The sequence below is a fragment of the Bos indicus x Bos taurus genome, chromosome 6, assembly GCF_003369695.1.
Source record: "Bos indicus x Bos taurus breed Angus x Brahman F1 hybrid chromosome 6, Bos_hybrid_MaternalHap_v2.0, whole genome shotgun sequence".
In the NCBI taxonomy this organism is placed as follows: Eukaryota; Metazoa; Chordata; class Mammalia; order Artiodactyla; family Bovidae; genus Bos; species Bos indicus x Bos taurus.
The window spans coordinates 87,799,786-87,826,418 of record NC_040081.1 but is presented as its reverse complement, the minus strand read 5'-3'; the positions used below and the strand labels follow the sequence as shown (position 1 = coordinate 87,826,418).

Here is a 26,633-nt window from a genome sequence, read left to right as displayed (position 1 = left end):
TTTTACTTAATTGTAGAACCCAGATAGGCCTTTATAATTAGTGAAAGTTTTATCCATTTCATTAAATTTTATAAAATTTTTCTAGGGGCTGAGCTTTGCAAACAGAACTATACTTGTAACTCAAATTTTTCTTCATGTGATCTTCTATACAATTTTATGTTTTAAACTTTGGGTTGTTTTTTTTTTTCCTACAAATAGTAAATAAGACTGTCTTTCAGCTACATGACGAAAAACAGTTTATAATGTTAATAATTTTAATTGAGTGACTTTTATATGTAGATTTTAAAAACTCAGGCTTCCCTGGTGGCTCAGACGTTAAAGAATCTGCCTGCAATGAGGGAGACCTGGGTTCACTCCCTGGGTTGGGAAGATCCCATGGAGAAGGGAATGGCTACCCACTCCACTCAGTGAACTGAATCATTTTATTTTCTTTTTGTTATGAGTCATATTGAAATAATCATTCTTATTTAGTGCTACTGTCCAGATTAACTTCAAAAATCAATACTTAATGCCAGGCAATTTTTTATTTTCTTACATCCTGATATCGTACTATTCTTCTCCTAATAGCCGCAGTTTGGCAGAAGCCTGTTCAGAAGGAGATGTAAATGCTGTGCGAAAGTTACTCATTGAAGGGCGAAGTGTAAATGAACATACCGAGGAAGGGGAGAGCCTTCTTTGTTTAGCTTGTTCTGCTGGATATTATGAGCTTGCACAGGTTTGTATCATCAAAATAAAGCTCACAGGTTTTTTTTGTTTTGTTTTGCTTGTTTTGTCAAAATTTGGCCTGTGTATTAAGGAAATAAAATGAAATCAACCATCAGGCTCATTTCAAGAAATAGTTTTGTTAGATATAATTTTTGTTTATTGGCTTTTTTCTGTAATATGACCAGGTAGGTGTTAATGTAAATGTATGTTCAAGAAATTTTGATGAATACATAATTTTCTAATATCCTTTCAACTTTTTCTTTTGTAAGGTTTTGTTGGCAATGCATGCGAATGTGGAAGATAGGGGGATCAAAGGTGACATTACACCCTTAATGGCTGCTGCTAATGGAGGACATGTCAAAATTGTGAAGTTGCTGCTAGCTCATAAAGCTGATGTCAATGCACAGTCTTCAACAGGTTTTGCATACCTCTTTTTCAGTATTTAAATCTTAACACCCTCTATTAGTAATTAATTCAGATGAAAGTGCTCATTAGTGATGCTTTTGCAGTTATCAATACTGTAGATTTGTGTACATCTGTGCATTAGGCTTAAAGTATATACAGTGTGTTTTGAATGAAATATCTCCTGTTTTATGTATGAGGGCTATCTTGGCCTTGGTTCTTTTATATTAAACACTGACTGGGTTAGACGGACCATTTTCTTAGAAGTAAAGAAGTATAGGCTACACCTCCCAAACACAGGTTTTCTATTTATCAGGGAAGAAGGGAAGGGAAGATAGGGAGAAGAACAAGAAGGATATGGAGCAGAAGGTAGGTCTGTCATTGTCTAGTGCTATTAAATTGTGGCTTAGAGGAAAACAAAGGCATTATGCTCCACAAGAGACAGAATGTTAATCTAAATCAATTTTTTTTTTCTTTCAAACTTGGGCATAGATGAATTTGTATACAAGCTCTAAAATATATGAAAATATATTTTGTGCATTTCCTTCATGCAAGATTTTCAAATTTATTAAATATTTTAAATAATTTTAAAGGTCTGTATAGGTTCTGATTTGAGGAGGTTTTAGGAATCCTTATTTTACCCAGAAGTTAAGTTTTTTACCCCCTCTTAACATGGGAAATTTTTATCATTAAGAGGGAATGTTTTTGAAATTATTTTAACTTTGACTACCAGTTAATTGATGTTTAAAGTTGTAGTAAAAGCAATGTGTGATTAAAAGGACCAGTATGAGGTATATCTATATACGATGAATAATTGCAATCTAAAGAACAAATACACTTTGGGAAACATTTCTCAGATTTAAAGTTAGAATGAATGTGACTTTTTTCTCATGAGAAAAGTTTGTTTCAGAATTGCTCAGTTCTTTTATAACCCTACAGTTGTGATAAGTGTATATGATTTTCCTCATGTGTTTAACCCTGATTTTGAAATGGAAAAAATAGGGAGTTGGTTTCAGTAAGATAAAATGTAATAAAGAAAAGAATTATATGTATAAGTGTAATGGCTAAATTTATTAAAGTTTTATAGTCTCCTATGTCAGTTTTCTCTTTGATACTAAATAAACCTGTTTTATTTTGCTATTTTATCTGAATGTCTATTTTTCTTCCTTAAAATAGGCAATACAGCACTTACATATGCTTGTGCTGGAGGGTATGTAGATGTTGTAAAGGTGCTCTTGGAATCCGGTGCTAGTATTGAGGACCATAATGAAAATGGTCATACTCCTCTTATGGAAGCTGGAAGTGCTGGACATGTGGAAGTAGCCAGATTGCTGCTAGAAAATGGGGCTGGCATTAATACGCATTCCAATGAATTTAAAGAGAGTGCCCTTACATTAGCTTGTTACAAAGGTACAGTAAAAAAAACTGTTTTTTTTTTTTTTTAAATGAAGTTTTTAAACTCATGAAATGACAGTTCATGTAGTATGGTTATTCACTTAAAAAATAAAAGATGGTAATAGTATGTAGTATGTTATAAATAAAAGTGTTTAAAGTATTTCAGAGGTTAAAAGTTTTTAGTATGTGGAGTTTATATAATTTTAAAAATATTCAATATTATAAATATTGTCAATGAAAAATAGTAATTGACCCAGTTTTTATCAGAAACACAATTTTAATATGCATTGTACTTTTTAATGTTTATGCTTGTGTTTTCACTGGTTTACACAAAAGTATCCTATTGAATTCAGACGTATTTAGGCTGTAAATTTAAAGTAAACACAGTGGAAATCAAAACGATTTATTAACAAGAAGGTATGTAAGCTGTTTCTCATGAAGAAGGAGAAAAATGGAAAAGAAAGGGAGGATATATGCAAAAAAATTAAAAGTGATGTGGAGGCAGTTTGTATTCAAAAGAACAATTTTTTAGAGTATCATCAACACGTGTAATAAAGGAAGAGCTGGTTGAAATTGAATCTACCTGCCCAGATATAGTTGTACAAAGAGGTTAGTAACATAGTCTTCTAAGTGACATCAGTCAACCTGAAAATGTCGATAACAGTAAAGTATCTTATTTTGGGGGTGAAGATAATTGTCTGAATAAATATTTAATTTTCAGCTAGCTTATGATTTAGATTCTGGATTCTAAAATGATAGCCACAGAGCCATATATTTTTCAGAATCAACCTTTATGACAGATAACTGTCTATAAATGAAGAAACTTTTCAAAAAGAAAATCTCATGAAATATTATATGTGCCTAGCCATTCAATTCAATGTTTTCTACCATCTGCAGCTGTGTCTTGTTTCTATCATAAAATAAGTGATACATTTTTGACCCAGAAGCATCAAGAAAAAGCTCTTGAAAGGCAAAATACAAAATTTAAGGAAGCACTCACTCTGAGTGGCTGAAGCTTCATATCCACTAGCTTTTGAGTGAAAGGGAAGTCACTCGGTTGTGTCCGACTCTTCGTGACCCCATGGACTGCAGCCTACCAGGCTCCTCCGTCTGTGGGATTTTCCAGGCAAGAGTACTGGAGTGGGGTGCCATCGCCTTCTCCGAGCTTTTGAGTGAATGTCTCCTTAAATTTTGCACCCAGGACTTTGATTCCCTCACTCTGGTGTTGGCCCCAATGTTGTTTTTCTATTTCAGAGCAGCCAAAGTTTTGTTAGGTCTTTAGGAATAATTTCAGTTAAAAACATGGCTAAAATAATCCTTATACAAATAAATGACTAAAATTTAAGTTAAATGTTAAAATAGGCTCCCAAGGACTTTTGATTATCTGGTGTTACAGATAATTCAGATGAAGGGTGCTTAGGAAGCCCAGCTGAGGTCTCTTAGTTCTCTACTTCTGTTTGGTAGTTAAGCAGAGGTTGATCTTCATTGTGAGGAGAGGAATTAAGCCTTGGGACAGCCTCTAGGGCAGGCTGATTGGGTGGCTTTCTCTCACCTTTTCACAAATAGTTTGAAAGCAAAACTGGCTCCATTTTATCACTGAAAGCCACCTGGCCAGTGAGCACTGAGATGGGGTTATATATAACTACTCTTCCCTCTCTGCTTTGCTTATAGCCCCATCCTGCTGAGGTTAGGGCTTGCAGGCTTTTATTAAAGAAACTGGATAAAGAACGGAGCTCCGGGAGAACATTTCTACTACTTCCAGGGATCTGTGCACACTCTTAACTTTGCTCTATTTCTCGTGAGGTCTCCTAGGATACCTCCATTGATATGGAGGAGATGGGGAAGGGATAGAATTCAGGCCAGGACTAAACATTGGTGTGGACTTTGGGAAGGGAGAATGACAGAGAAGAAGGAAATAAAATTTGTTAGCAAAAACAAGGTATGGCATATACAACACTTACTCACCAAAGTTAATATAGTTTTAACTATGATTCCGCTATCCAGTCCTTCCCTCCATTCCCAGTTGATTGAGAATTGACTGAAGCTCATTCCAGATACAGTTGGGGAAAAATTAGTAACTTTTCTATTGTTTCTTACATGGTATCTGAAGTCCTTTTAAAAATATAATCGGTAATCCTTGTAACTACTCATAAGGTAATCATTATGTGAATTGAAGTTTATGGTTTATTTGAAACTATGTGAATATATATGTATGTGTCTATATATGTTAATATCTAAATGGATAAATATAAATGGTGTTGTTTAAAGGGTATTTTTATATATGCAGTTTCCAACTTACATACAGCTTGTTCCTAAAACATCTGTGAGTTTGTTATTGAAACTTAAAGCTCATTGCCTCATAAAAATAACTTCATTGGTGATTTTTCATCCCAGGCTGCAGTTCGCAAAAGCTAATTTAGTCTATAGTATAAATAACTGTGACATGCCTGGGCTTAACAAGGTTGTGGAGGGGATATTCCAGGTGCTGCATTTTAGTGCCAACCTTGTTCACCTGCAGCGAGGATTCTAGTAACAGCATTTTCTGGGGCAAAAGGGTAAGGAGTAGAACAGCACAGATTACTTGTATAATTTGTGTTGGGCCGTCAAGGATGGCTTGTAGCTGATTTTAGTATTCTGCTGATATATTTATTACTGTAAGTTAAATACAAGTTTTCAAAATATAACTTTACTTTTTTGGACTAATAAAATATTTTTAAGTAATCTTATAAACTTTTGGTTTAGGACATCTAGAGATGGTGCGATTTCTTTTGGAAGCAGGCGCAGATCAAGAGCATAAAACAGATGAAATGCACACTGCTTTAATGGAGGCTTGCATGGTAAGATTGGTGAAATACATACTTAAAATTTATATATTAGATAGAGACAGAGCCAGTGGATAATGGGTGCCATTTCCCTGGGTTCAAAGATTCTATTTATCATGACTTACCATGATCAGAACCTTAGCTATCTGAGTTATCAGTCGTTTTCAGAGCCAGTTGAACAACATTAGCTTTTATCAGAGTGCTTTCTGAAGCTTTGTAGCACAACCTTCATTTTCTTGGTCTCACATAACTATACTGGTTTTATATAATTGGTGCAAAAATGACTTTCTGACAGATTGATCAAGAATGTTAAAGATGAGATCATAATCCACAAGAGTATGTACATAATACAAAGTAAACATGTTCATCAAACCCACAATTTAAAATCTATGAAAAATTTGAGATTAGAATATTGTTTGTATTACATAATTCTTCCTCTGTCATAGTCTTTTCTCAACCCCGAATTCCCTTTTTGAAGAACTTTAGTTTGTTCTTGAGAATGTGTAAGAATAGTACTCTTAAACTTGTGTATTTCAGTCTATGACTTGTGGCACAGAAATGTATCATAATAACTTTATAGAGAGATTTATGAGAAAACATACCAAAGATAGAATGACCCCAAGTTAATTTGGTTTCTTGTCTCAAATTCCCTTCAGAGAATGATTATTGAAATGATGTTAAATTTTAATTAGTAATTTAAAAAATATTAAGTAGCCATTTAAGCCATTTTTGTTTTTCTTATTGCCATACCAGTGTTAAATCATTCTTTTGAACAAACAGGTTTTCTTGGAGGGTTTAGAGTTCCCCACCTGTTAAAATGAGGATAATATCCTTCTCTAGGGTTGTTTTGAGGATTAAATGACAAAATGTGTGTAAAATGCTCAGTAATATCCCCATGATAAGGAACTTAAAACAGTTTTGCCACCCCCACTAGAGAAACAACTTATGTGTAGATTAAATAATTAAAATGAAATAGTCTGTGGACCTACTCTTCATGCAATGGAATTAAATGTTATAAGCAAATGAAAGATATTAGTAGAGGCCATAGGTTTAGAGACTTGCTATGAGACTGAGATTTTAAACTGGACTTTGAAGGAAATGTAAGAGTTGACTGCTTATGGAGGAAGAAAAGTCTGAGCTTAAAGGAACAGCATGGTAACAGCCAATAAGTAAAATAGTCATAAAACCATTAAAGTTGTGTAGTATGGCAAGTACCAAGGTAACAATGGGCATGACATGTTCGAAAGAAGGTGAAATATCTGTGAGGTGATGAAGAAGGAAAAAGTATATCAAAAAAAGAAAGAATGGAAAAGTGAGCCATGGAGTTGCCAACAGTGTGGGAAAGGGAGGAAAGCTGTGGGAAAGGGATACCGATAAAGGAAACAGAGATATTAAGTGAGAACTTCTTTTTCTTAATTTTCACTGGCATTTGATTGTGAACAACAAAGGAAGTACCATGTACATACTGTGTTCCCCTTTCACTAATACATCATGCTGAATTCCCCCACTCTAAAAAGTATTGCATTTTTCTTTTTCTACCTAATCAGAAATTTGCTTGTCCTTAAGATTCCTATGAAAATCCTACTTTCCCCTTTCTAAACTTTATCCTTTTAGCATTTAAGCTTATACTATTCAGTATTAATGTTATCTCACAGTAATCTCTTGTTTTGTGTACTTAACTGTGTTTTTTTCCTGTTGGTAAATAAGTTTTTTGATTGGAAGCATTTTTCTACATATTTTATATCCTCAGTCTCTGTTTACCACTACAATAAATACTGAAGGAATAGAAATAGGTCAGCTTGCTTATTCAACTCTTAAATGTAGATTTATTAATTCTTATTTGAATTGATATCAGTGAACTTCATTGTATAGCAGTTGAGAAGTATTTTTAACGATTTTTTAAAATGTTGCTGATTCACTTTTTTAATTACATTGTAATCAGGATGGCCATGTTGAAGTAGCTAGGTTGCTTCTTGACAGTGGTGCCCAAGTGAACATGCCTGCTGATTCATTTGAATCGCCGTTGACCTTGGCTGCATGTGGTGGGCACGTGGAACTTGCAGCTTTACTTATTGAAAGGGGAGCTAGCCTGGAAGAAGTCAATGATGAAGGCTATACACCACTGATGGAAGCCGCTCGTGAAGGACATGAAGAAATGGTGGCTTTACTTTTAGGCCAAGGTAACCAATACCAATCAAGATACTAAGGCATAAATGTGTAACATGTAAGATGATAATTTATAAAGTTGAATTTAATTATTTTATCTTTCCTTATTTTTTCTTTCAGTAGATTCATAATGGGGTGCTAAAGTATTTGCTCTGAAAATAACTCCCATACTGTGCTATTTTAATATTTAAGAGCTTTCAGAGCCTTTGTGTGCTGTGTGAATAAAAACAGAAAACTGGGGGTGGGGTAGGGTTATAGGTTATATATTTCTTTCTGTGCCTTAAAAATTATCATCTCTAGTAGTATTGTGAGTTTATAGATATGTATAAAGCTTTTAGGACATTTTTGTCATATAGTGCCAGTTAAGACGGAGCAGGCAATGGCACCCCACTCCAGTACTCTTGCCTGGAAAATCCCATGGACGGAGGAGCCTGGTAGGCTGCAGTCCATGGGGTCACTAAGAGTCGGGCACGACTGAGAAACTTCACTTTGACTTTTCACTTTCATGTATTGGAGAAGGAAATGGCAACCTACTCCAGTGTTCTTGCCTGGAAAATCCCAGGGGTGGAACAGAGTCGGACTGAAGCGACTTAGCAGCAGCAGCAGCAGCAGCCAGTTAAGATTTAGCTGTAGTGATGGTGGTAGTAGTGATGATAATGTTCTTCTGACCTTGGACAAGTTAATTAATCTCATTTCCTTAGCTGCAAAAATGGAGCTAATAAAAATATGTAAAATGCATTAAATATTGCCTGACAAATAATAGCATGTTAAATATATATTATTTTCATCAGCATCTTTACCATCATTATTTTGGATCTTTATAACAAGGGGCTACATTTTATTTTTTCTAAGTCCTTAAACCACATTGACTTGGATCAACTCCTTCTGGCTGAATCTTATTCCAGCAGTGTATATCAAATATGGCCTCATGGATGTGGTTTTGATAGTTTTCTTAATTTTTAACTGCCTCTTGAAGTTGGGGGAGAAGCACTTTATCATTTAGTGAAGTAATATAAATGTTCATTTTTGAAATATAGTTTATTAGGAAATAACCATTCTTTGCTTATCTCTGGAATAAGTTAATGACTTTCTTTAAATATATTTTAGGAGCAAATATCAATGCACAGACAGAAGAAACTCAAGAAACTGCCTTGACTTTGGCTTGCTGTGGAGGGTTTCTGGAAGTGGCAGACTTTTTAATTAAGGCAGGAGCTGATATAGAACTGGGGTGTTCTACCCCTTTAATGGAAGCTGCTCAAGAGGGTCATTTGGAGTTAGTTAAATACTTATTAGCTGCAGGTAGGCATTTTTGCATTTGGGAGGTGTTTTTGTTTTTTTGCATGATTTATATAAGTAAAAGTGTTACAATGCAAATAACTTTTTTCTGATGTATGATGCACTGAATGTGTGTAGAAAAAAAGATATGTTTTTGTGTGTATTCTGAATAAATAATTTACCTTATTGCTGTTCAGAGTATCTGCAGTTTTAATTTTAAGCAGTAGTCTGTTTCTAGTTTTTTTTCTTTTTTGCTTTTAAACATGCAGACAATATTCTCTATTTCTGTACATGAATAAGGCTATTTTGTGTAATCTAAGGCGATATGGCTTCTCTAAAAGGAATTTCAGTATCTACATTTGTGTTTTATGATTCTTTTGTTAAGGCTGTGTGTCTAACACCACTGCAGGAGCTAATGTTCATGCAACAACAGCAACAGGGGATACAGCACTAACATATGCCTGTGAAAATGGTCATACTGATGTAGCCGATGTCTTACTTCAGGCAGGAGCAGATCTGGTAAGCCATGGCACTTTCTAAATCTTAGTAATTAAAGCTAAGACAAGAAATTAACTTAAAAGCCTGTGGAGACTGTAGACAAAAGGTATTTCTTTACTTCTAATTTTATGTTCACCTTTTCACCATTGTTTATTCATTTAGTCATGTTTTTTCCCTAAGCTGTTTTGTGTCCATTCTTATTTCCTCGTTAGCAGCAGTATCCAGTCAAATACCCCTTTCTCACTACAAAAAGGGGAAAATTTTGTGTTTGATATGTTAATAATTAATGGTAATAATTAGTATAAGTTTTCTTTTAGGTACTTAACTATTTTTAGAAGTTTCTTTGATTTGTCATAAAAAGGCACCTATTGCTTAGGGGCATTTCATTGTAGTTTAGGAAATAAATTGTACCTGTACCATTCAAAGCATTATTAAATAAAGGAGTTAAAAAGATAAGTAATATTTTCTTTTAATTACCTTTTTTTTGTTTTAAAAGACTTATTTATTTAATTTTTTGTCTGTGCTGGGTCTTTTTCTAGTTATGCTTCTTGGGCTTTTTCTAGTTATGGCAAGTGGGGCGGTGCTCTTAGATGCAGTACGTGGGCTTCTCAATGCAGTGGCTTCTCTCGTTGTGGAGCACAGGCCTCAGTAATTGTGGCTCCCTGGGCTCTAGAGCGCGAACTGAGTAGTTATGGTATAGGGGTTTCATTGTTCTGCGGCATGTGGGATCTTCCCAGATCAGGGATTGAATTCCTGTCTCCTGTATAGGCAGGTGGATTTTTTTTGCCACTGATCCACCAGGGCAGTGCCCTCAGATAACTTTTAGTGAGAAGGGTGAAATACTGAGGTCATTCTTAGATTATAAAGAGGTGTCATAGGGAAAGGATAAGCAGAAAGCTCAGAAGAGGTGAAGACGTCATCTGAGATGTTATGTTTGGGGCTGGATAAGGTTTAGAAAGATAGATACCGTGATGTTGTAACAAAAGAGGTTCCTCCAGTTGGAAAAATTAGTAGGAGTACAGACTGAGAGATAGGGAAAAATAAAGCAATTCTGTGTGGGGGAATAAAGGCATTCTTCCAGTTTAACCTGTGTGGGAGTAAGAAAAGTAGGTTTTAGTTAAACCATGAGCACCTGTGTGTTTTCATGTAGCAGTTCATGGTTTATAACAGAAACTCACACAGGCAGAAACAGGCTCCTCAATTAACTGGTTTCTTAAAATTTATTTAACTTCTCATTTTGTGAAAGGAAAAGATTAAATTAGATTACTGTTGTGGTCTCTTTTGGCTCTGTGTTAGCACAACTCTTGAAGAGCTTACGACTCATGTTATATTCTAGCTGTAGTTATGTGCCTGCCTATCTTAGGTTTTGACCTACTTCAGCTCAGGGGCTGTATTTCCAGTGTTTACCACAGTGACTGTGAAACGTGGCAGCAGTGTAATCTTGCTTAGTTAATTGCAGTTAAAACAACTTAGTGTATGACTTAAGAGAAAAATCATCAGATGTAAGTGTAAAAAGATTGACATATAAAATGCTTTATAAAAGGTAGTTTTCTCAAACCTTTATACTGTAAGACCTGTAAGTTTTTCCTGTGCTGATATTCTGAATCACAAGAATGCAGTTGGTTCTCCATCCTTTTGAAACCTAGAAATCTGTAGTAATATCTTGTCATTGGTAGTATTAAAAAGATATTCAAATTATCACTGTCTATGTAAGGTAAAATAGAAGTAATGAGAAGTATATAAGAGAGAGTGGTATACTTTAGAAATTCATACAGATAAGATAAAAACTTATGAAAAGAAAATTACTTGTAGTGGTTGGAGATAATGTTGATTGTTTGGAGAGGGCTGTGCTAGAGTGCCATTCATTGCTCGAGTTCTACAATCCCTTTTGTAGAGATAGAAGGAAAAATTAGCTAGATGGATTCAGATAATGGCATAGCAATCACTGAATATAATTTCAGTTCTTAATATATTTCTAAAGAGCATGCTTCTAATTTGAGATAGTTTAAAGAATGTATTCCTTGATTTACTTCAGAGCAGGTTATTTAATATATTTAGATTCCAAAATTAGTTCAATTCTTTTCCTTTTGATTTTCATGAAAAAGAATAATTGTTCACTGGAAATTAAATATCAAATAAGTCTGTACTTTTTAAACAGGAGCATGAATCTGAAGGTGGAAGAACTCCTTTAATGAAAGCTGCACGAGCTGGCCATGTTTGTACTGTTCAGTTCCTAATTAGTAAAGGTAGGTTTGTGTAAGGCAGTGATTATTTCCCAGAGATGTCTATTCCCTGCCCTTGGGTATTAAGAGATTTAGAGGTAAAGGACATTTTGTGGGTATCATGTGATGGAGGAATGCTACTGAGATTTTTGTGAGTGGGTAGTCGATAAAGACCCTGCAACACATAGAACCATTCCATGAAGAGTTGTCATACTGGGTACACACTTGTTGAGTAACATTTCAATAAAGAAAAATTTCTCTATGTAAGTGAGGGCTTAGATTGCCTGAAGTCTGTTCTGTTCATGTAATAATTTATCTTGAAACCTGGATTTTTGTGCCAAGTTTCTGCCACTGATTAACTTGAAGGCAAGACACTTTTCTCCTTTATATTTCCCTGGGCCTAGGTTTCCTTCTTTGTAAACTATAAAGAAGTAATCATAAAAATAGCACAGCCCACCCAAAAAAAGCTAAAAATTGAAATGGAAAAAATATGCCAAAAATGCATTTTCATTCGTGGTCGTTTATTCTGTTTGAAAACCAACATCCTTATTAACAAAAGTAGCATATTATTACTTTCTTTAAATTATCTCTTTGGTATTTACTATATGAGTTCAAGTTGAAACTTTTTCATGAACTTCAGTATAGGAGATTAAAGATTTTGCTTTTGATTCAACATTGATAAAGAGAGACTATGTAGATGATATACAATTAAAAAAGCGATATGCCATTTCTTTTTTACCAAAAATACTGAAGTTTGTTAATAAATAAGAAATAATTTATTGGTCAAATTATTTTAGGCAATTTAAACACGTGTTACATGTTTATGAATAACACATGATATTCAAGAATGAAATTATTTTCAGTTATTATCTCTTCTCTTCCTTTGTTTAATTTTAGTGAATCCGATTCCAGTTTCTTCCTGCTATTTTTTCCATTTCCCACATGCTGCAAAGTGCTGCAAATCAGGGATGAGAATTTTACTACTATTACTTCATATATTTTGTTAATTCCTTCCATTATTTGGCCCATAGAGGGCAGTGTGATTTATTTATTTATTTATTGGTTTTTAGTCGTCTTGCCCACTGAAGATACAAAAATTTAGATAAAATTTTATATTTTACTTTTATAAAACAGTGATTATATTGAGTGATATATACTTTTATCCTAAATTTTTAATGTTGCATACTTAAACATTTATGGATGAGATTATATGTTTGGAATTTATTTTAGAATAGTTCAAGATGGGAGAGGAGAATGGATGTGGGTATATGTGAAATGAGATTGGCCATGTTTATAATCATTGAAGCTGGGTAATGAATATGTGGGGCTTCATTATCCTGTTCTCTCTACTCTTTGATTTTGAAGTCTACCATAATTTAAGAAACGTTTTATTAACATTATTTTTCATGGATTGTCTGTTTTAGGAGCAAATGTGAATAGAACCACAGCTAATAATGACCATACTGTACTGTCCCTGGCTTGTGCAGGGGGTCATCTGGCAGTAGTGGAACTACTTTTGGCTCATGGGGCAGATCCAACTCACCGTTTAAAAGTATGTAACTCAAATGTTTCAGGTAGTATTGTGAATTAATCTTCACTCGAGCATAACACGTTATCTACAAGTTCAACTTGTATTGACATTCTGAATGTGTTCATTTTCTGTTTTTAGAGGAAAGTGTTCTTTCCTAAAATTGGAAACTGTAATGTGTCTGGGACCTGTTGGCTTTATCTTCCTTAATGGTTCTGTAAATTAATTTGAAAAACTGTTTCTTCCCTTTCCATATTCACTCTTTTAGGATGGCTCAACTATGTTGATAGAAGCAGCAAAAGGTGGTCATACAAGCGTTGTTTGCTATCTTTTGGACTATCCTAATAATTTGCTTTCAGCCCCTCCACCAGATGTCACTCAATTAACGCCCCCATCCCACGATTTAAATAGGGTAAGATTCTAAACTAAAGCATTTTTATATTATATTATCTTTATCCCTTATTTAGTCATAGTTCCAGATTAAACTAGAATGATTGTTTTTTGTTATAATATGCAATTCTCATTAAAGATAATGTATTTGATACAGTTAATGACCATTTAGTATAATACTCACATTCTAGATTGATATCATTTTGCTTTGCTTTCTGTTTTAAAAAAATATCTTGGAGGGATTTCCTTGTCCCAGTGGATGGGACTTTTGTGGTGTGGCCAGAAAAAGAAAGGTCATGGAAATAATTTGATATCAGCATATTTTAAGTAAATATATTGTTTCCTGAGATTATGTTAAAAAATACTTTGAATGGATCTTCATAACTTATTCTTCATTCTGTGGCATCCAATCGCACAGTCATATCCAACTCTTTGCGACCCCATGCATTGCAGCCCACCAGGCTCCTCTGTCCATGGGGATTCTCCAGGCAAAAATACTGGAGTGGGTTGCCATGCCCTCCTCCAGGGAATTTTCCCAACCCAGGGATCGAACCCCGGTCTGCCACATTGCAGGCAGGTTCTTTACCAACTGAATCATTTAAAGCATATTATTTAGTAGAAGGTATAGGAAAGGCAGAAATATAATCAGTTTTATTTGTCTTAGGCTCCGCGAGTACCAGTTCAAGCACTGCCCATGGTTGTCCCACCTCAGGAGCCTGACAAACCACCTGCCAATGTTGCCACCACTCTTCCCATCAGGAATAAAGGTCAGTTATACTTCTAAAGCCTTCAGGTTGTCCAAGTAAAAATAAGATTCAAAAAAAAAATAGCCATTTAAAATTATTTTTCCACAAAGAAATGAATTTTACTAAGTTGGCATAAAAATTTTTTTTTTAAACAATGAAAAAAGCATGTTATTGGGAAAGAACATAGTTGAGAGCATGGATTTGTGCTGGAATGAGAAGTATTAATAGAAATTCAGATGCTCATCTTTGATGCAATTCTGATTATCTGTGATTTTCTCTAATAACTAGTAATTTCTATTCATGTTAAAATATTAGACTGGGTATAATTGGGTGACATTTTTGTAAATTACTGAAATTTCTGTAGTGATATAAGGCATAATATTAATAGCTAGATCAAAATTAAATTTTATTTTAGAATAACTGGTTTAATATAGATTTTATATCTGAAATGCCTTTTCTCAACCAAGAATTCAAAGTTACTTCAGATATGGTTGTGTGTTTCTTTAGAACTCTCAGGTCCATATTTTACTTGTGGATGTTACATCATGTATGATTCATAAGTCATGTCCCGAAACAGCGACTAGTTTGAATCAGTTTTTCTTTTTAGAGAGTTTTACCTGAAGCACCAGTGTGGCTTTAACTTTTTGGTTTTTGGCTACCTGTATTATTTTACCAACAGTAATACTAAGTATTTCCACCAGTTCTTTTCAATCACTGCTACCAATCTAGAGCCTTGGCACCTTTTTCACTTGGTATACCAAGCAAATGATTGCTATACCGATAGCCAGATACGTTTATTCACCTGGCTGTCGGAAGATACGATGAATGTCATAGTTCAGCATCTTTTCTTCCAGGGAAACTGAATTCCAGTTGTCTACTGGCCAAGTAGCTTTATGAATATGTGAATTTCTATCTTACCTTTATCAGTCTTGAAGATGGTAGGCCCCAACAAATATTTATTTTAGTTGAATTTTAATTTCTTGGTACTTCTTAGTGGTTTGAGTACTCTGTGTGTATGTGTGTGTGTTTAAAAGGCAGAGATTATTAAATGTAGAAAAACCTTGACTTAGAGGTTTAAGTTTTCTCTACATCATAATAATTTAGCATTATTTTTCTGTTCTTATGATAAGTTTTTACATCTTTATGATCAGGTGAAGTATCTATCTACACATAGTCTTAGATTTTGTTTTAATTGTACCACTTTGATATCACAAATCTGCATCCCTCTATTGTCTAATTTTAGCCATGTGGTATTTTTAAAATTCTGAAATTGATTTCCCAAAGATTATTCTATGCACATAAAATACATACATTTTATATTTATGATGAAGAAGGTGGATTTGTTTTTAACTCTTTAATGCATTTTCACCTTCTGTGGATATAATAACTTGGTGCAGAACTGTTGGCACTAAACCTCCCAACAGTAACTCTGTAATGAGGATGCCATTCATGTGCACTTCTGAGGGGGTTTCTTTTTCACACAGCTGCTTCTAAACAAAAGTCCAGCAGCCATTTGCCAGCAAACAGCCAGGATGTACAGGGTTACATCACCAATCAGTCTCCAGAGAGCATTGTAGAAGAGGCTCAGGGAAAGTTAACAGAACTGGAACAGAGGATAAAAGAAGCCATAGAAAAGAATGCACAGCTGCAGTCGTTGGAACTGGCTCATGCTGACCAACTTACCAAGGAGAAGATCGAGGAGCTGAACAAAACAAGGGAGGAACAAATCCAGAAGAAACAAAAGATTTTGGAGGAACTACAGAAAGTAGAACGAGAGTTACAACTGAAAACTCAGCAGCAGCTAAAAAAGCAGTATCTAGAGGTTAAAGCTCAAAGAATTCAACTTCAGCAGCAGCAGCAACAGTCTTGCCAACATCTGGGACTGCTGACTCCGGTTGGGGTTGGAGAACAGCTTTCTGAGGGAGACTATGCACGGTTACAGCAAGTGGATCCCGTTTTGCTTAAAGATGAACCCCAGCAAACTGCTGCTCAGATGGGTTTTGCACCAATCCAGCCTCTGGCCATGCCTCAAGCTTTGCCTCTGGCGGCAGGTCCCTTGCCTCCAGGGTCCATCGCAAATCTTACAGAACTGCAAGGAGTGATAGTTGGACAGCCAGTACTGGGCCAAGCACAGTTGGCAGGGCTGGGGCAAGGAATTCTGACAGAAACACAACAAGGGTTAATGGTAGCCAGCCCTGCTCAGACCCTCAATGACACGCTGGATGACATCATGGCAGGTGGGTTTATATTGTTACGAGCAGGTATCAAATATGATTTGCTTAAGGCGAGTAAGAGTGTGCCAGAATTTTTTGCCGTTACCCAACTTAAGAACTATTTCTGGACTCTTGACCCATGTATATCTTTAGAAATATTATTTCAATCTCAGAAGTTCTCAGATGGATACAGGTCAAATTAAAAATTAGTTCATTCAGTGCAAGTGACTGAAACTTTCTGGCTTAGGTGGGTAGGCTGGGAATCTTAAGTTTTTTGGTAGTCGGGTTGATGTTTAATTTTTTGTTTGTTTGTTTCTTGTTTTTTCTAAGTTAAGAATACTGATAGAATTTTGGCTTTTTTGCTTCTGTATTCACACCAGGGGAAGTTGATAGAAGTTGAACTGCAAAACTAGTAGGATACATCAGAAATCTTATTTGTGAACAGAAATACTTTATATCCTGATGGATCAGACTTCAAATCTGATGAATATTTTTAAAAAAATGTAAATACTTTTACAACACTAAAAAAGTACCACCAAATAAGATTTGATTATATAGTATGTCAGTGATTTATCCTTTATGAATGTTAATGTGTAGTTTCTTTCTAATTGTAATTGTATTATGGAAAGGAGTAGTCCCCTGACAGTATCATAAATGATATATCTTTAACTGGGTAACCAGAGAATTTTTTTAACATTTTAATTAGTCTCATTGGCAAAAAAAAATATTTTAGGAAGTTGTTTCAGTGGTTCTAGTTCTATTTACTTACTGAATATTTTTCGTGAGTTTTATAACAAACTAGTAGAATGAGATTTCACAGGGTTATGAACCGTAAGAATACTATACTGAAAAGGACATTTTTTTCCATTTAAAAAAAAAAAACGAACCAGAAAAGGAAGGAACAGGGGAAAACAAAGGGATTAAATAGGTGAATTTTGATAATTTTTATCTGCTCTCTTCTCCCTTTTTAATTCTTTGGTTTATATTTAAAGGATGCTTGAAGTTTTGAAACTATGTTTACATAGCATTATGTATGATAGATTATATATAGTTTAACTTTTAATTTTTTAAAAGAATAAGAGAAAACTAAATTGTATAGTGTTGAGATATTTAGTTGGGCCTCCTGGCTATTCAGTGGTAAAGAATCCACCTGCAGTGTAGGAGATGTGGGTTCGATCCCTGGGTAGGGAAGATCCCCTGGAGGAGGGCATGGCAACCACTCCAGTGTTCTTGCCTGGAGAATCCCATGGACAGAGCCTGGTGGGCTACAGCCTGTAGGATCTTAAAGAGTTGGATATGACTGATGTGAAGAGCAGGTATATATGAGATATTTAGTAGGTAACATTAAGAAACTAAGAAACCAACTAATGAGACAGATTTTGTACTTAGAAATTAAAATCGAAAGTTTCCTAGTTCTCTTCTAGTATCACCTCAACAGTAATATGTGGAATGAAAATTTCTGATCTTAGAGGGTCCAGTAACTACATCAGAAAAAAATGCTGTTAATCATTAGTAAGAACAATAAAGATTCTTGTGTTAAGAAGTATAAATTTTTTATAGATTTGAAAATTACTACCAATCACCATTAGCTATTTATAATAATTGGGAATGTAATTTTAAAAACAGTAGATATATTATGAAAATTGAAGCATACATTATTAGCTTCAAATCCCAAATTTGATATTTCTTTCATGACCATTCATTTAGATCGTAATGGTATTCTTTCTATTATGTAAATTGAACTACCAAAGAATGTATAGAATTGAGTTACTCATTCAGTTAAGTGAAGAATGGACATTGCATACCAATGAATATTTTTAAAATTTTGATATGCTATCAGAATTTACCTGATGTTCTTGGGCATAGTTATCGATAATGATTTGCCAATTGTATGATTTTTATGCCAGTCAGAATCATTGGAGGCTTGTAAAGTAGTTTTTCTGTGATTTGTTTACCAAACAAAATAATTAAATTCTCCCTGTGTTACAGTATCTTCATATACAATTTTTTTTAAGTAAAAAACTTTTCAGGAAATATGACAAATACTTGTCATATTATAAAAATACTTTGCTTGTTTATTCTCATTTATATGGGGAGAGGAGAGATGGCCAGAATAAACAGAATTAAAAACCACCAGCTACCTCCCTGCAACCCATCCCTGCATCATGCATGTACACATGCATAAACATACACATATACACTCACTTCCACAGCATTTCTTTAAACTTTTCTGTGGTAGTACTTGTTATTTCAATTAACTAATAACCATTTCCATTTCTTTGGATTTTTAAATATCTTACAACTTCATTAGGCTTAGTCTTGTCTTTCTTTTTTCCTTAAACATAATCTCTGTCCTTTATTCATTAGTCCCAGTTTATTAGATGCTCTTATAAGGTTCAGTCGCTTTTTCTCTAGCACTTGGCTGGCCAAGATCTTCTATCTTCCCTGGTTTCTATACTAGCCAAAGCAAGATCAGTTCCTTGTTTAACCAGTCTTAACACCTTGCTTTGCTGTGCTCTCAAGATCTCCTCTTTCCTTACCTGTTGTTAAAACCTCTGAACTCTTAACACTAAGGAAGTTCCACATGTAAAGATCTGGTCTGTACCATAGTTCCTTCAGGTACCTACATATTTACAGTTATTAATTTTAATTGTAGAGAATGGATGAGTGACAGGCAGTTATTTAGTTTTAGTAAAACAATTTCATAGGTACCTGAAAGGAAGCGATATGAGGAAATTGATTTTTCCTATTTCCTTGACCAAAAATAAGAAAACCAATTTAATATGTTCTTTAGAAGAACTTACTCTAATGGAAATATAAATTATAATTTAGCCATTTAATGGTAAACTAGATTTTTTTGTTGTTTAGTATCATGAAGTAAAAATCAGTTTTTTGGACAGACTGATGTTCATTCTGTTTAAGCTAATTTTGTGTTTAGGTTAGCATTTTTATTTGTGAATATCTAATCAAAGGAGAATATGGAATCTATTTTAAGAGCCATAGATTTTATATGGTTTTGAAATTTTTATCTAAAATGTGTGAATTGTCTTGATCTTTTTCTTAACATACAAAACTACCAGCATGGAGTAACAATATCAAGGCCATTAGGTGATTAATAAAATAGTACGTACCCTTTTCTATTGATCTGGATCCCTAAGGATTTGAAGAGTGTGTTTTGTTTGTTTTGTTTCCTCCTTTGTTTTTGTTTTGGCTTTTAAGTGGACTTAAAAATGTATAATTATAGAATGTGTGTTGCTATAATGTATAGTGTATGTTTGTGCCTGAACTGAGGATTTCATGTAAAATAGATTTTTTTAATTGACAATCATGTTTATAATTGTTATAATAAGGTCAATTTCAGTTTTGTTCTTGGTAGTATCATAAATAACCTCTTGCTGGTTTCAGATCCAGTTGTGAATCATGAGTATTTTCTGTCTGATGTAGTTGATAACTACGTTGGTAACTTACATCCATACTACTGTTGATCATTCAAGATTAGCATTTTCAATAAGGGGGGAAAGGATTGATATTCACATGTCAACTCCAAAAGTCAGTTGATGAGGGAGTAAAGTACCCTCAACTGCTACCACCTTGAAATTCTCCCAGCTCAAGTACTGACCTAATTAGCCCCTTCTTAATTTGCTTATTTTGGTGAAAATAATATCATGGCAAAATTACACTTATAAGAACTAACAATAATCTACATTTGAAGGATGGTTGCGTGCATGCATTTATTTCTACCCTAATCTTTTAATTTCATCCTTCTAAGTCCAGTGTGATTGCTTGATTGATTGGGCATTTTACCTCCTTCAGAATAATTTCTGTACATGAGAAACTGTTTCTGTGTGAGGATCAAATTTATATATATACATACTGTCATACTGAGGGCCACCCCCTGTCTATAGCTAATAAATGAATAGGAAATATTTTAAATAGTCCATAGTGAATATCCCCAGTGATATTACTTTCATTAGTTCTAGACTGTGAGGTGTGAAATTGGCAGGTAAAAGTCATATTTTCTCCTTCTGAACTTGACTATTTTAACTTTTATTCCTTTTCTGATTAAGAAGACATATGGATAACCGTTTGCATGTATTACTTTTAATTCATAAAAATATTTTTGTTTTCAGGGTTATTTTGAACTAAAATTTTATGATTACATACCATAAGAGGGGAATTTGTTTTCCACATGGATTATTGTTTAGCAAATGGGTTACTTTCAATATATATTTAAATTTTGCTCTGTGTCCAATGTCAGAAATAACCAGGAAAATGAGTTATTAGTGCTCTGGCAGTCTCTCTGTAGATATTTTGTTTTTAAATATCCTTAACTATTTTCTGATAATTATTTCTTGCTGTTACCTAACAGTGTTTCATCCTTATTAAGTGCAGTTATTTTGTCCAACAGCAGTCAGTGGAAGAGCATCTGCAATGTCAAACACTCCTACCCACAGTATCGCTGCTTCCATTTCCCAACCTCAGACTCCAACTCCAAGCCCTATCATCTCTCCTTCAGCCATGCTTCCTATCTACCCTGCCATTGACATTGACGCGCAGGTAAGTCCACACTCAGGAGTGACAGCTCTAACTGCATTGTATCATTGTGAAACTTTCATCAGTGATTTAAATCATCCTAGACTGCTTTTGCTTTGTCTCTGGGCAAAGACTTGAGCCACAAATGTAAATTACAAAATCCACATTTAAAGCAATAAAATTCCAAGCACAGATTATTACTGATAATTACTGTGAATATTTGGTTTCCACAGTCATCAAGTAATCTTTTTTTCTTAAACTTTAGAACAGGATGTCAAGAGACAAAACTTAAGATTTGTGTATTTTATCTAAACTTTAATTAGAAGCTGTATTTGAAAATTCATACTGGATTCCATCTAACATCATGTATATACTCATTTATATTGTCTTTGAAAATTCTGATCTTACTGACAGAAGTATGTAATACGTCTGTGTGTCTGTATATAACACCTGTTAAGTTCTTTAAAAAAAAAAAAAAGTTATTTTAAAACATTCACTTACCATGAAACCTCAGAGCAAAGTGAGGTTGGGAAGAAAGGATAGCTTGTATTTCTTCCTGAAGTAATGCCAAGAGGCCTAGCTTACAAGACTGCTGAAGGAGGTAAGGGTATGTGGCTTTCTTCAGGACTGAGAAATGTTTGCAGTTTATTTAGTTTTGTGTTTTGATTAATACCTGATAGAGAGACTAGTATGAGAGTGGTGGTGTACATTATAAAACTTGTTTTATAAATGATCAGTTCTTTATAATTATCAGTTTTAGGGAAGGAGACAGGGAGAGAGAAAGTGTGTGTGTGTAACATTGCACCATTAAGGGGCTGTACTATTAAGCTATTGAAAATAAAGCCTCCTTTTCATTAAAATGTTTCTTGGTAATACTGTGGAAAAGGAATTTAATTTGTTCTTACTTGCTTTTCTTATTATAAGAGCTAACTTTGTTTTGTTTTGAGCACTTAAAATTGTCAGGGGCTATTTTTAAGAAATAACCTTATTTAATCTTCAGACTACACATATGAGTAGCTACTCCTAAAACCCCATTTTCCAGATGAAAAAATCAAGGCTAAAAGAGACATTAAGAATTGGGCTTACAATCACTTCATTTAACTAAGAAGTGGTGGGGCTGGTAGTCAAACTTAGGTTTGTTTAACTTCAAAGGCACTCTTCCAGATACCAGACTATAAGCCTCATTTTTCATTAAAAAAAGAAAGACATTGATTTGATGAACCACAGTGGTTTACATTTCTTAAGGATTGCATTATAGAATTGGATTGAACTTTTTATTGAATTTGCATTATTTTCTCCAATCTGTTTTGCTCTGAATCTATTAATGCTTTAACCAGAAGTATTTTTTATAGTTTTTATGGGATCAAAAATTGGTCCATAAGTAAAAATGAAACTTCACCAAAATATAAAAGGATTTCTTTTTTAATGCTTTAAAATAAAACAGCCCCAGAAAAGGTTCCATTAAGTATGATCATGAATTTATTGAATTTGAGATTATTACAATGAAATATCTAACTTTACCACTTAGCCAGCATAAATTAATTTCTAAGAAGCTGCATAAAAATACTTTTAAAATATTAAAATTTAAAATACAACATACATTTTAAATGTAGTACACATTTTTATTAAAAAAAATTTGACTATGGCTCCTTAAAAATCTGCTTCTTTACATGAGGTTTTTCAGATGGGTTAGACTAATTTGAGTCACAATACTTTTCTTGAAGTTTACCATAATTGAATAGTTAGGAATTAGAAATTTCTTGCATTACATGTTTTAGAATACATAGTACAGAATTAATATTCAGAAATAATTGCTTACCACTTTTTCTTTAACTTTCAGTGTTGCTTTTTTAAATTTACTAGTTTTTATGATACCAAGAAGTTACTTAAAGTGGTATATATAAGATTCTTTGGTGCTTAATCCATCTGAAGTTTTTATTAGATTCTCAAATACAAATGCCATGAGATTTTACATAATGCATATTTTGATTTATATGTGACACTACTGTGCTATTATAGACAGGTGATATGATGAAAAAGTTAGTACCAAGATTCTTCTATTATGAAAGATTAAAAGTTCTCTAATTGAACCCTTCATGTGTTTATTTAATAAAACTTAAACTTTTTGTTCTTAACACTTTACAGATACTTACTTCTTTTTCTTTAACTTAATCTTTATAACAGTACCATGAAGTAGGTACTGTTACTATTCCCATTTTATAGGTGAGGAGAGAGGTCTTACCTAAAAGCCAATTTTTAGTGCAGCCAGCTTTCAAATGACTGAACACTTTGGGTCTAGAATCTAAAAAATGAATCTGGCTAGATAACAAGATGTCATGTGTGTTTAATCTTTGCATTGTTTTAGCATATTTCCTAGATGTACCACATATTTATCACAAATTTTAAGGAAGAACAGAAGTTTAATTTTTAATGCTTCAGTACGTCTCGTTTTGGGGCTTCCCTGATGGCTCAGACATTAAAGATTCTGCCTGCAATGTAGGAAACCTGGGTTCCATCCATGGGTCAGGAAGATGCCCTGGAGAAAGGAATCGCAGCCCACTCCAGTATTCTTGCCTGGAGAATTCCATGGACAGAGGAGCCTGTCACAAAGAGTTGTACATGACTGAGTGACTAACACACACACACACACACACCTCCTTTTGAAATGCTAATGATTCTTGGAAAATGGTTGTTTAGTTGATCATTATAGTTGGGAACTAATATTTGATTTCATTTATTCATTTATTTATTTTGTTATGCTTGGTCTTCATTGCTGTACTCAGTCTTTCTCTAGTTGGAGTGATTGGGGACTACTCTTCCTTGCAGTGTGTGGGCTTCTCATTGTGGTAGCTTCGCTTGTTGCAGAGCATTTTCTATAGGCACACAGGCTTAGTTGTTCCGCTTAATTTCTGACCCTTAAAGAGTGCTAAAGATAACAAGTTTGCATTCTTTATAAGAGTCCTCAAATCTTATGTTCTATAACTAGAAATCACCCTTGGTGGTGTTTGTATTGAATTGTTTGGATATTTTCCAGACTTTTAAGATTACTAATACCGCACGCTATGCTGGTACCAGAATTTATTTTAGCAAACATCAATAAATGATAGTTTGAAGTGATTATTTGGGACTGTTTTACTATATATTCTGATAACATAGCTCTGCTCTCTATTTTTATTTTGCTTAAGTGATATAATAAAACTTATACCTGGATACTCTAGATATAGAAACATGTAGATAGGAATCATGTAGAGATTTTTAAGAGCTATGGTTTTATATGAAACAGTAAATCTGGTTGTCAGAGTTGAATCCCTTGAATTAATTAAATATTTTCTATATATTATTGTATTAAGTTTTAATTAACTGTGCTGCCGCTGCTGCTGCTAAGTCGCTTCAGTCGTGTCCGACTCCGTGCGACCCCATAGACGGCAGCCCATCAGGCTCCCCTGTCCCTGGGATTCTCCAGGCAAGAACACTGAAGTGGGTTGCCATTTCCCTCTCCAGTGCATGAAAGTGAAAAGTGAAAGTGAAGTTGCTTAGTCGTGTAGGACTCTTAGCGACCCCATGGACTGCAGCCTACCAGGCTCCTCTGTCCGATAGACACTAAAAGTGAGAAAGAATTAGTTGTTCTGTTCATGAGTTCTAAAACCTATGTTCTGGCATGAACTGAACTTGTGTTCCAGTTCTAAACTACTTGACGCCTTTTTCCTCAAATTTCTAAAGGCTTTCCTTAAACTTGGAGTATCTTATTGCAGTACATCTCAAAAACAGAAAAAGTAAAAGCTTTCTAAGTAATTTTGACTTCTCTTCTGTTTTTAATAATTAGCATATATCTGTTATCTTTTAAAGAAGGTAAATACACATCAAGACTGAAATTGTAAAACTATGTTTTACCTTTAGTGGTATAAATATCATTTGGTACTTCTCTCTTTTTCCTGTCTTTGCAACTTGGAAAATAGTTTCATCATGATTTAATGAGATAAATTAAGGAGACCAGAATAAAATGAATTGATAGTAATATGTAATACTCTGCCATTAAAGCATTCTACCTTAAAATGCACTGATTTTCTACTTGTTTATATGAAATGTTTTAAGTGGGTTGTTACTATCTTACTGATTTGTCTCATTTATTGAATGCCCTAAAGTGCTATCCTTTTTGATCTTATATATGACCCCTGATATGGTTAGAGAATGAGATGTTTGGGATTGTGGAGGTCTACGAGTGTTCATCTCTTTAAATTCTAACAGTTTTCAAAGTACTTTAATAAATTTCTTTTTTTATAGTTCAGATATATTTTTTCAATTATATTCCAACTCATTAAAAGTTGCTTTTTCCTTTAATATTGCATTTGTCTTATGATTCTTCCTTGGTTTTCTTTTCCTCTTATAAAATTGAGTAATCATTCCTGGTAACTTATAAACCTGAATCATGATAACAACATAGTATGATACAGAATGGTATATTTCATGATATTGTGAGCTAAATGAAAATTTTCTTTAGAATATAAACCTGGAAAGCTCTTAACAAAGCTCTTTTTTCCAGATTTCTCTCAATATATGACCAAGAATGTGACTTAATAACCAGTATAATGTAAATTCAGTGTTACTTTACCTTCTAGAAAATCATCATCTGTGTTTCATTTCCTAGATTAAAAATATTCAAAAGCGCTTTTTTAAAAAATATATATATCTTGTCAGTAGTTAATTTTAACCCAAATTCCTACTTTAGTTAAATTGTTTCTTGATGTATTGCAAATCAGGATATTTCTTACTGTTTTGGGAATGCATAGGTATGTATTTGAGAGGGTGAAAGTTTCATTTCAGGACCTTTAAGTTTGTTCTTTATTGTTCTAATAGGTTGTTGTAAAGTATTAGCTGCTTTAATTTCCCCTTAATGCAGAAATACAGTGAAGTGACCTACTTTTAAGTTCCCCAAGGAATTTGACTAACCAACCACCCTCCTCAACTTTAAATATTTTTTCCTCCAACTCTTAAATTATTCACATTTCTCTCTTAGTTTGAACCTAAATTTCCTTTGTACAGTACCTGTAAACTTCTAGTAAGCAGAGACTCTTTTACCTTTGTCAGCCCTGGAGTTCCTTGCAGAGTACTTTGACTAAAAGATGCTTAATAAATGTCAACTGAATTGATATTTTATAATGTGGAAAAAAACCCAATTTTACTGATTTTCTAAAATTTTTCATGCTTACTTTTTCGAAACTTTGTCTCTTCATTCTCTATTAAGAGTGACACCGGTTTCCTAAATTACTCTTTAACCCTCAGAAAACTTTTAGAAAACTTATAAACTTGGTAAAGTTGACTCTTCGTCATAAAGATGGCTCTTCTACTGATAGTCTGTACACTGACATAGAGAGTGCATAATACAGTTAGACTTAATATTACGCTTCCCTCAGTTGGCTGTGCCTTAGGGCTGCGCTGTGATGTTATAGGGTAAGCAGCATTTTGTTACCCAAGATCCTCTTGGTTTTCTTACACCAATCTTTATCACTCATTAGCATGTGTGACCATTAGGTTATTTCTCTGACATTTGTCTCCATTTCTCTAAAGTCAGACACAATAATTCCTTCCTTATAGACCTGAAATGAAGATCAAATACTATAACACAATCAGAGCTGTCACTCATTTAAGTATTCATGTCCTCCATTGTTGTAGTTGGTGCATCTCTCCCTTGGGGCCAGTCTATCCCTGATCTCTGCAGTCAGTAGCTCTGCTCTCTGCAG

At 34.0% G+C, this 26,633-nt stretch overlaps 1 protein-coding gene across 10 annotated transcripts in view; it reads left to right on the top strand.

Moving 5' to 3' along the window:
* The window catches only part of ANKRD17 (ankyrin repeat domain 17), a 166,981-nt gene that overhangs the window by 85,732 nt on the left and 54,616 nt on the right, over positions 1-26,633 (top strand). For 4 of the 10 annotated variants that reach the window (XM_027544715.1, XM_027544711.1, XM_027544717.1 and 1 more), the window contains 13 exons: positions 568-715; positions 975-1,122; positions 2,284-2,517; positions 5,245-5,339; positions 7,267-7,504; positions 8,598-8,789; positions 9,151-9,284; positions 11,422-11,509; positions 12,910-13,037; positions 13,282-13,425; positions 14,068-14,170; positions 15,634-16,386; positions 20,771-20,919. In XM_027544715.1, coding sequence (XP_027400516.1) covers positions 568-715; positions 975-1,122; positions 2,284-2,517; positions 5,245-5,339; positions 7,267-7,504; positions 8,598-8,789; positions 9,151-9,284; positions 11,422-11,509; positions 12,910-13,037; positions 13,282-13,425; positions 14,068-14,170; positions 15,634-16,386; positions 20,771-20,919 — 2,554 coding nt within the window. The remainder of the gene's footprint in view (positions 1-567; positions 716-974; positions 1,123-2,283; positions 2,518-5,244; positions 5,340-7,266; positions 7,505-8,597; positions 8,790-9,150; positions 9,285-11,421; positions 11,510-12,909; positions 13,038-13,281; positions 13,426-14,067; positions 14,171-15,633; positions 16,387-20,770; positions 20,920-26,633) is intronic. The other 6 variants (XM_027544713.1, XM_027544712.1, XM_027544714.1 and 3 more) reach the window with 6 other exon arrangements.